Genomic DNA, 10,621 nt, shown 5'->3' with positions numbered 1-10,621 from the left:
GCCGATAAGGGAAAGTAGAAGAGGTTTCAAGGAAAGGAGGTATGCATTACTCAAGAAGAATCTGATTCAGAACCTCTCACTTTGATGGTAACTACTTCTGTAGAAAGCTTAAATTCTCAAGAAAACTTGTGGTATTTGGATTCGAGATGTTTGAATCATATGACATGTCACAAAGAATGGTTGGTTAATCTTGATGAAACAAAGAAGAGCAAGGTGAAGTTTGCTAATGATACTTAAAATTGACTTCAATTACAACCTTCGTGACTTAGAAATTAGCTTGAACTCATGATTTTGTTGAATTATTGGAAATAATAGAGTTGGACAGGTTTTATGCTTGATTTCCTTGTTTTTGTAGGTTTTTAGATGAAATTAATGAAAGAAGTGAAAAGGGATAAAGATGGAATCATAAAAGGACACAGAAAGTGCAAAAGAAGAGAAACCGCAAGTACCGCTCAGTGCAAATTACCGCTGAGCGGCACTCGCAAATTACCGTTGAGCGACACTCGCAAAGAACCGTTGGCACCGCTGAGGGGAAGAAGTGGTCACGCATTATTACCGCTGAGCGGCACTTTTCTGGGCTTGGGCCTACTTTTCTGTATTTTTTAGAATAGTATATAAGGTTTTAGTTAACCTAGGGTTTGTGTCTTTGGCTGGAACGAAGCAGAAACACACTTTTTACCCCTTGGGGGTAGAATTGGAGATGGTGACGGCTCTCCTCTTCTCTTTCTCAGGTTTTTCTATCTCTTTCAGTCTTTCATTCCATTGTTCATCTAGTTTCACCATGAATTTGGTGAACTAAATTTATTTTGTTGTTGGGGAATCAATGTAAATCCTTAGAAACTCTCTTGTATGGAATTTGTTCTTCAAGATCATTTTTACGATGCATGCTTTCTTTCATTAATAGTTAGGGTTTTTCCTCTTTGCTCAAAGCATGCATTGTTTAACTCATTCGATGTCATTATTATTAGTTTTGTCGATATGGACACATACGGGGAAATCTAGATCTGGGGAATCTCTCCCAACAGTATATTACAAACCTAGACATAGGAGTATGATGGTTGGTTGCCTTTAAGCTTCTGTGCTTCAGAATTAATTATTAGGGATTATAGGAATTGTATGAACTCATAATTAAGGATAGGCTTTCTTTACCGAGACATCGGGTTTAAAGTGATTTAGAAAGTGACATTAATATTAATGAAAAGAATGATGAATTCCTAAATACAAGAGTGAATAAGATGAAATTGATAAACCCCAATAACATATTCATCCATATATTTCAATTCATGTGTTTTGTTTCTTGTTGCCCATTGATCATCACATGCATACATATTTACTTTTCAATCTTTTGCATTTGAAACTTACAACAATTTGTTCACAGGTCTTAATTAATCAACAAAATCACACAATTGTCTAGGCCGTGAGTCCTTTGGGAGAACGATACTTGGTCTTACCAGGTTTATTACTTGATACGATTCGGTTACACTTGCCGAGGGTTAACAAGTTTTTGACTCCGTTTTCGGGAATCGAAGATTTGTTCATCACACACTTGAAAATAGTTTGTGCAAACCCACGAGTTTTAATCGATTCATCCCATAATGTAATCGACTTAAAACTGTTGTTTTGCTACACATTAAAGTTCAACCAAAGTGCTTATGGTTGTCCATTTTCAAAAATTCATGTCATGCATACACATATAAAATCACATATTAAACACGGTGATATACAATAAACAACACAATCATATTCACAAATATGCTTATACAGTAAACAAAAGCAAATGTTGTCCAACACCAAAGAACATCACGGGTTCACGAATCCCATAATGTATGATGTAAATAAGTAATAAAATAACTTTTATTAGGTGGGTAAATTCATCATGAAAGACACCTCACATTCCGCATAATGTAGAATTAATGAGTTGATCATAATTCCTTTTAAAGGAATGTATGATTTGTTGTTATATTCATAGTTATAGATGCATGAAAATGACTAAGATATAAATATTGTATCAGTGTTTTGATGTTTGTTATGTTAACTCATTCATATTTATTTGCGTGTGACAAAAATCATATAATATTTGCGTTAACAGGACCAAATGTAGATAAAGTGATAGATAAACATATGAGAGATAAGATAAACTTTTAACCAGAATTTTATAAAGTCTATTTTTTTTGTAAAAAAGTTTTATTGGGTTATGTTTTCAAGAACCTACCCTTAAAAATAATTATGAATTTAGTATTTTGAATTGTATTAGATTGAATTTGAAAATTTTAATTGTGATTGCAAAAAATTTTAAGTTTTAAAACGTTTTAGTAACTCAGAATTGAAATGTTACACAACCATCTTTATATCATATATTTATTTATAATAGACGCTATAAAATAGGAATACATTTATTATATGTTATCAACTCCTTAATTCAAGAATCTAGTTTCACTTACTAACATTTTTAAGATGATTTTTCTAATATCGTATTTAGTAAATATTGATAATAAGTTTTTATTTTTCTTTTTCTTCAACCTGTCAATTCCTGTGACAAGCAGTACATCCAAGAAGTAAGAGTTACAAGAGCAAAAACAAATAGTAAAAAAAAAATACTATGTAAGCAAATAGCCTATACTGCAGCATAGTATGTATTTTTTTCCTAGTTCTCTCTAGAAGTTATTGGATGTACTCCTCGTGTGCTGGAATATCGTTCCAATCAAACTTTAATTTTGACGAATTGAGATTACATTCATACTAAAACATAAAGGATTACAATACACAAATTGAATCCAACTATAATTTATACTATCCTTGTTAACTTTAATTCCTCTAATACTTCTTTTTTGTTCGTACATTACACCTAGCTTGAAATATATAAGATTAAAAGAAGTCAGACACACCTCCATTTAATTTTATTTTTTTATCCCCACAACGAAGTTATATCTATTTTAAAATAAATAAAGGTACTCGATCATAAAATAGTGTGATTGAACAAAAACATGAGATTGCCCACAAATTAGTCCATGATCCATAAATATACATCCTTTCTGTTGCATACACTTCAATTTGGTAATGTAACTTTTATAAAATAAAGCACCCAAGTCCACAATACCTTAACCTTCATATGAACCAATGATAAGATTAGATACTCAAGCGAAGTAGTCTTCGGGGAGATAAAATTTTAAACCAATGGCCTGAAATCATTGAAAATGAATAAATAGATTAGACAAAGAACATGCAGAGTTTGAAAAGCAAATTCTAAATCAAACAGTAAAATAAGAATTAAGTGTACGAACTTAGATGTAAAATATTGTTCAGAATGGGCATGTTGCTTAAGGTAATAATATTCACAACTGGATGAAGTAAACAACCATATATTTTAAAACTAATCAGAGAGAAAAATGCGCTCACATAAGATTTAATCATAAAAGCCAACCATTTTCTAAATGGTGCATGAAATCAGTCAAGAAAAAAGGTGCTTAAGCATCGGGCATAGAAAAAGGGGATAGTTGACTTTGATGGCTAAAATAGTCGGAATACCTCTGCAAATTTAATATCTGCATCACTGTGATCTGATTTTCTCCCGGCTGCATCACCAACATAAAAGGATCTACAACATTGAAAATGCATCTTTAAGATTTTCATCACTTCATGGATAAAATATGGTGATATTCGAAACAAAAGGAATAAAAAAACATAACATCAATTGAACTACTGAATGGAAGAAAAAATAACTGATCCATATCAATGACAATGTCAGAGTTGAAGTGCTGCTCCATAAGATGCCACATCCCTGGTTTGGGTTTGCGAAAAGCATCATCATTCTTTTTGTCTGCTCCTGATTTCAGACCAACCCCACAAGCTATAAAAACCTGTACAGATAAATACTGAATCAGCTTCTTGTGCATTGCCTAAATACTTTTGAAAGCGAATGAACTACAAAATCTTGATTTTACCTCTTTAGTATGTGTTACATAGAAGAATTCCAAAATACAACATGTAAATTAGGGTGCATCCGTGCACCTTACAAGATCTGGACTATATATAATCTTTATCTATTATGTTCTGATCCAATGATAACTTGTACAAGGTGTATGGATATACCTAACTTAAAGAGTTATATGCCATAATTACTCTTGTTATATAAGGAATGAAACCTGCAATTTGCAACCTCCGAACCACCCAATAACAGTGACTTTTGACTTAAATTTTCATAGGTTGAAAAAGTTAATGTGCAGTAATAATGCAAAGATGCAAAAAGGTTCAGATTTCAATTTTAATATCTATGGCAATGAATAGAACTACTACTGAAGATGTTGAAGATGTTTGTTCTCGAGACACAAAGGAAATTCAAATTGGTAACAGGAAGATTGCATTCAGCATGGACATGATTGGATTGACGAAGAAATCCCTGGAATAGCAACCAGAAAAAGGCAGTAAAAATGTCAAAGATACCAACTTAACTTCTTTATGGATAACCACTTTAATTTAAAACTATATCACCTTAAAAGTGGAGGTAAAATTTTCTTTACTTGACTGTTGGAGGAAGAAATGAAAAACAAGGTTACTAGGAAGATATTATTACTGACAGAAAGTATGAATTACATAGTAAAATTGTTTCACTTTAAATAACACCAAACAAACTAAGTTAGAATAAAATTTCCCAAAAAGGGATCACAATACTGGTGTAAGTTAATACCAACATCAAATCTGATTACCGTTTAACCTGGAAAATGAAAATATGATGATAGAATACTTAAAAATAATTTTTAAATTCCGCTAAATAACAATTTAAGAGAAATTTCTTTGTTGCCAATGACAAATATATTTTATTGTTTAAAGTTAAGAAAAGATGTCAAAGGACGGATTGAATATTTCAAAGTTTGAAGAACTGTCAACTTTAAGGGTGCTTGAGGTATACTGAAGGACGAAACACAAACAAGTAGGAATAGTCGTGTTATTATTTGTTTAATGCCCCATGCACACAGGACTACACAACTGTATATATGCCATTATGTTTTGACAATTAGAATACAGATAAAACAACACACAATTTATTGTAATACCCCTTAGGCTCTGCATAGTAGCATATGCACTAGCACAGGGTAAATCGAGTGACCGAGGATTTTGGTCTTTTTCTCCTTTGTGCTGCTGACAACATTTTCTCACTGGGATCAGTGTATGAAAACATTCACTGGTTTATTCCCTTGACCTGTGTTTTGTCCTGTACTTAAGACTATTTTTAAAACAAAAGGTAAGGCACATTTTTTCGTGCTCAGTGTGATGTTTCTTATTTTTCAGCAAATCAAACATACATTCATACTATAAACCTGATTTCCTGTTCCTACCTACCAGGTAGAAAAAGAAAAACAATATTTACCTATTGCGCAAAAAGACAACATCTCTAATTTTAAAATCACCTTGCTTTTGTTTCACTGGAAAAATGAATCTCAATCACGTAATCCTATGTCCACAAATGGAAAACTCTGTAATTTTAACATCATCTCGCTTTTGTTTCACTAATAAGAACATTCTCAATCAAGTAATCCTAAGTCCAGGAATGGAAAACACTAAATGTATTTTAAGTCAACTAGCAAGACAAATAATACATAATTAAATTGTTGATACCACAAGATACATCTGTTGTGCCAAAAAACTCACCTGAACTGGAACCTTCACTCTCTCAATAAAATTATTCAGACGTCCAACTTTTGAATCCACAGCCACTTGCCTCTTATTCTTCCAACGTTCAATATTGGATTCATTAGTGAAAATTACCTATAGAAAACAAAAAGAAAAGAGCATGCAAACTGTAAGTTTCATAGAGAAATTCCCAAGTCCACCAGATACTCGCAGTAAATATCAAGTATTTTTCACCCAAATAGGGGACACACCAATTTGTAGCCATCATTGTATAGGCTCTGTAGTTTATCAGGAATTGACGAATGCATGAGGGTCCATTCATTTGCACCCACTCTAAAAGAAAAGGATAAATTTCTTAATAATCAGAAACGCATTATGTATGCCAACTGATAACATCAACAACAACAATACTTTTGATAAAATATATCCAATCCATAGATCCGCAAAAGCCAACACCATTATTAATCACGAAGTCATGACTTCATATGAAGAGATACCTCCTCACGTCTGTTTTTGCAAGACATCCATCAAAATCAAATGCAGCAATTTTACTTGAATCACGTAGACCATCATCCTGTAAATTATCATACATTGAACATGGGATACATGTAAGCTAAGCATATCAGAATGCATTTATATGTATGTTCCTAATGGATTTTTAATCAGGCACCTTGCACAAGGTTATAGTCGTCTAAAGTACAACCAAACAACCAAATGAAAACCAAGACTATTAATCTCACCCGTTCCAGAAATATGACTGTTTGGAAAGCCTTCCATTTTGGTAGAAGGGTAGCATCCTGAATCAGGAAATAATTTGATCAAACACGAGATGAGAAAAAGACATCAAAATAGTACAGAAAATTGTAAAAATAACACTGATGAACCATCACAAAAAAAAGAAAAAAACGAAAAGAGTATAATCTTACCTTGTATTTGCTGTTGACATCAGAAACTGCAAATTTAATCCTCACCGCAGCTTTAACATCAGGTGTCCACAACTGTAAGTAATAAACAATAAAAACATTTATAGGAACTCTTGCATCAAAGATCAGAAAAGTAAAGATCAACCAACACCTAGGTCAAATAGGTGATACAATGCATAAGATAACCTTTTCTAACAAGTTAACCTATTCAAATAACTCAAACAATTCTCACAATATGGTAAATTATGCCATTCTTTCAAGTTACAGATTTCACATCCCAGCTATTCATTAAACCAGTAATATACATTCTAACAACTTGGGCCACCCGTCGATTTTTCCTTCATGGAGCACCATAGATAAATCCTGGAAAATATAATCTAAACCTACACTGAGTGCCTTTAAGTTCAACTGTATACATTCTTGACAGGCAAAATTAAGAATATCAAGAACCACTCTTTTTCAAATAATTACAAAACAAAATTCGAAACATATTTCTTCATCAAATCCTCAAATCTAATATTCGTTACAGTACCTTTATTCAAGATCAAGAGATCTAGAATATCATAAAAATATTTGGTTGAGTAGAACGAGTCTTAAAGAAGAATATATTTTACTATTTTCTTAGTTTCTATCGAATCTTTTTTTTCGGGATGATGAGGATAATCTAACCTTTAGCATTTGATACTTCCCAATCTCTTTCACAGTGTGTGTGCTTACCTTTCTTTTCTTTGAATCATGTTCCTCAGTCTCTTGAAGTTCATTTTCTACATCTTCTGTTGCTTTATGAACCTATTAAAAACGTGCAAAACACAACCAGATAGAGTAGTTAATATAGATCAAAATTCAGAAGATCTTTTTCATTCATAATGCTACTACTATTACAGACATGTTAAAACAATTAAGATATAGAAAAAAAATCCAAATTAAAAGAGAAACACTTCAATCAAATTGAGTTATCACCTTCTCTTCCGACTTTCCATTTTCAGCAAATAATTTTGTCAAAGCTTCCTGGTCACTACTCTGCATAGATAAAAATAATACAAACAAAAATCATAACTTTTAAAAAAGAAAGTCATGAAAAGCTCCGCTAAAGCTTCAACATGCAGTCAAGATATTAAACAGATTACAAGTCTACTGGTTATAATACTATCTATTTAACTAATCTAAAATGTCAAAACTTCTTTGAAAGATAAAAGCCATCAACTCCAATGCTCCAAGCGATACCAAATTAATGGCATAAAACAACTTAAGCATTAATAAAAATTGCCACACAAGTCTTAGTTTTAATGAATTTTAATAAATTTTAGTTTAAGAGTCTCATGAACACACTCTATAACTAAATCGTTCTAGTACACTCCTAACTATTAGTTAAATTTATTAAAAAATTACAAACAATGTTTCGTTAGATAAAAGGGGAAATGTCATAATCTTGTCATTGTTTTAACAAATTCAAAACAATAAACCAATAACAAAGGGTGTCTTCTAATAGCCTTTCTCATTTTTCTTACAAAAAAAATACATATCTGAAAATGTATAATTAACATCTTTTATGGGATCACCCACATCTTTGGCGTTAATAATCATGCTAGAACCCAATAGAACCACTATTAAAAAGGAAATGTATCTCTCCAATATGTGGAATTAACATTTCTAATAACAATCTTCATTCTTGTCTTATTATTTAAAAAGAGGAGAGTAAATTACAATAACGTCAGTAATGTTTCACAAGATTACACAAACTCCCATAGGCATCTTCTCTTACAAGAGAAATGGCGAAATATTTTTCAAAAGTTAAGGAAATTATTATAGTGTAACATTTTTCAAAAATTAAGACTATGTTTGGTTTTCAGTTTGGGATAATACAAATTCATTTTGAAAAGTAAGTTCAACCCAAGACATGTTTGGCTTATTCTCAAAAGTATATTTGTACCCTAAAATTAGTTTAGAAACTCAGTTCTGTACATGCAAGAGTTGAGTTGCATCTGCTTTAACCCAAACATAAGTTTGCAAATTCTAATCCAAAAGAGTTAGGGTAGGATTAACAAAAATAAGAAGTATGTTCATTGTCATGAAATGTTAGGGGTGTTGTTACTATATAAGTTCAGAAAAGAGTTTAACCCAAGAAATTGGTTTATTACTTAAGAGAGTACTACATCAAGTAGTTCATTATACTTAATGTAGGACTCCCAACATTGTTACTACCTTTTAAAGAAGGAAGCCCGAAGAGGCTCTACTCAATCAACACTCACCCAATCACAGTCTTTGTTTCTTTGAAGGCTTCACTTACCTATGGGTATACTGTTTCCACCTTAATCCAGCCTAATTTTTTTTGTCACCTAAATCTCAACGAAAATAACAATCATTAGGACTTATATGCAAGAGAAGAGTCCAACCCAAAATACTAATCCTTTAAGTGGAAGAGTATCACTCCAAATAGTTCATTCTACTCATCATGGAACTCCTATCAGGTGTTTATGTAACTTCATTACTAAACAAAGGAAAGAAAAGTAAAGGGAACTGTCTGAAAGAGAAAAAACAAGAGAAGAGACGGGAAACCTTCAAGGAAGAAAAGCCTTTGATTGCTTGAGGAGAGGAAGGAGAATGAGAGGCTACAGGGAAGCAATGGAGGTGGTGCCATTTGACGACGTCGTATGGACCATTGCCCTTGGAGACCAAAGCCAACCTCAAACTCTTTCCTTCAATGGCTTTGGAGCACGCCTTGCACGACGACCGGTTAGACTTCGCGTACTCCGCTACCATCGAATCGCGCGGCGCCATCAGGAGCGGCGGCGGGTTTCTGTTCCCCGACGGAGAGGCGGCGGCTGAGACGTATAGAAGAAGTGGAGAGAGGTTAGAGCAACCGACGTTGACGGCGAAGAAGTTAGGGAATCGCAGCATGGAAGGGCTCCATTGCATTTAGGAAGCAGAGTGAGAGAAATTGGGAGAAAACATGCAACAGAAAAGGTAACAAGTAACAAATTTCGCGCCAATTAGGTTTCACTTGATTGAGGGGATTGCAACGGGAGAAAGTTACTTTGACACCGGGTTTTATAATCACATGCATTTGGAACTGTGATTAATAATAAAATATGAAATTAAGATTTTAAATTGAAATCTAAATTAAATTATTGAATATAAAAGTTAATATAAAAAATTGAAAGCATGGTTAGTAATAGCATCAATGGTCATTGCAATTACCCTTACGTAACTATTTATTAAATATATTTCCTTTACGAGAACTTTTCTTAATAAAATATTAATTTATAGGGTTATAGAGTGAATATAAAAAATTTTATGACGTCTCTTAGAGTAATATTGAGACCAATTATTAAGGAAAAGATTCGCTTAATTTTTATTTTCTTTTTTGTTTACCCAAGAGCTTGATATCCGAAGAATATAGCTCATCAATAGAAATAATTCTTATACTAATTGGAAATAACTTCTAAATTAGGAGAAACATTTCAAGATCTCATTTCTATCGTACTAAAACTAGCAGAGTTTAAATATCTTATTTTAATAAGTTAAAAACTTAATATTTATAAATTTAGTTAAATATAATATTTATATTATTTTTTATATTTAATCTATAATTTAAATAAAAATAATGTAAGAGAAAGTGTATAAATTGCAAATTTATATGAAAAATAAAGTGTATAAATTTCAAATGTATATGAAAATAAATAGTTAGTTGTAACTACATTATATGGTAGTCAAATAGAATAGTCAAAGAGTGTTTTTTAATTAAGTTTCAAGCTTTTTTATTTTTCAATATTTTTAATTGAGTTTATATTATATTTTTTTGTTTATTAAGTTTTTATTACTTAATTTTTTTTGTTAATTAGATAACATCATGATTTTTATTATATTTACTATAGAAAAAATTAATCGCATATACAAGATTTTAATTTTGTTAATTTTTTACAACATTGAAAATACTTAAATTTTTTCTTTGGTTTGAATGATTATATGTTATTAAATATTTCATGAAGAGATTAATCAATTCATTAAGAACTTAATAAAGTCATGAAGACTTTTTTTCACATTTTAAACTTTATAAAAAAAATTAATTG

At 31.6% G+C, this 10,621-nt stretch overlaps 1 protein-coding gene across 3 annotated transcripts; it reads right to left on the bottom strand.

Annotated features, from left to right (window-relative positions):
- Positions 1-2,964: 2,964 nt before the first annotated feature.
- Positions 2,965-9,576, bottom strand: LOC124841130 (polynucleotide 3'-phosphatase ZDP). Of its 3 annotated transcripts, none has more exons than XM_047317322.2 (11): positions 9,108-9,575; positions 7,512-7,571; positions 7,221-7,340; positions 6,555-6,626; positions 6,369-6,425; positions 6,126-6,202; positions 5,880-5,961; positions 5,647-5,763; positions 3,721-3,857; positions 3,526-3,595; positions 2,965-3,179 (listed from the first exon to the last, which is right to left on the bottom strand). In XM_047317322.2, exons 1-11 carry the CDS (start codon positions 9,465-9,467, stop codon positions 3,135-3,137), a joined length of 1,197 nt encoding a protein of 398 aa, XP_047173278.2. In that variant the 5' UTR covers positions 9,468-9,575; the 3' UTR covers positions 2,965-3,134. The 3 variants fall into 3 exon arrangements, with proteins under 3 accessions (XP_047173278.2, XP_047173279.2, XP_087954177.1); XM_047317323.2 differs by having other exon boundaries at positions 7,269-7,340; positions 9,108-9,574; XM_088098051.1 differs by lacking the exons at positions 5,880-5,961; positions 6,126-6,202 and having other exon boundaries at positions 9,108-9,576.
- Positions 9,577-10,621: the final 1,045 nt, after the last annotated feature.

Source organism: Vigna umbellata, chromosome 9, assembly GCF_029865625.1.
Source record: "Vigna umbellata cultivar VRB3 chromosome 9, Vumbellata_1.0, whole genome shotgun sequence".
In the NCBI taxonomy this organism is placed as follows: Eukaryota; Viridiplantae; Streptophyta; class Magnoliopsida; order Fabales; family Fabaceae; genus Vigna; species Vigna umbellata.
The sequence above is the reverse complement of the archived record's forward strand: the minus strand, read 5'-3'. Positions and strand labels throughout refer to the sequence as shown.

What these genes read in the sequence shown, in the direction of transcription:
- LOC124841130 (XM_047317322.2), bottom strand. Translation starts at nt 9,467, where the DNA reads ATGCAATGGAGCCCTTCCATGCTGCGATTCCCTAACTTCTTCGCCGTC. An exon ending in ATGGAAAGTCGGAAGAGAAG is followed by an intron (nt 7,341 to 7,511) that starts GTGATAACTCAA and finishes CGTTTTTAATAG; the next exon opens with GTTCATAAAGCAACAGAAGA. An exon ending in ATTGTCATTGATATGGATCA is followed by an intron (nt 3,596 to 3,720) that starts GTTATTTTTTCT and finishes TCAATGTTGTAG; the next exon opens with ATCCTTTTATGTTGGTGATG.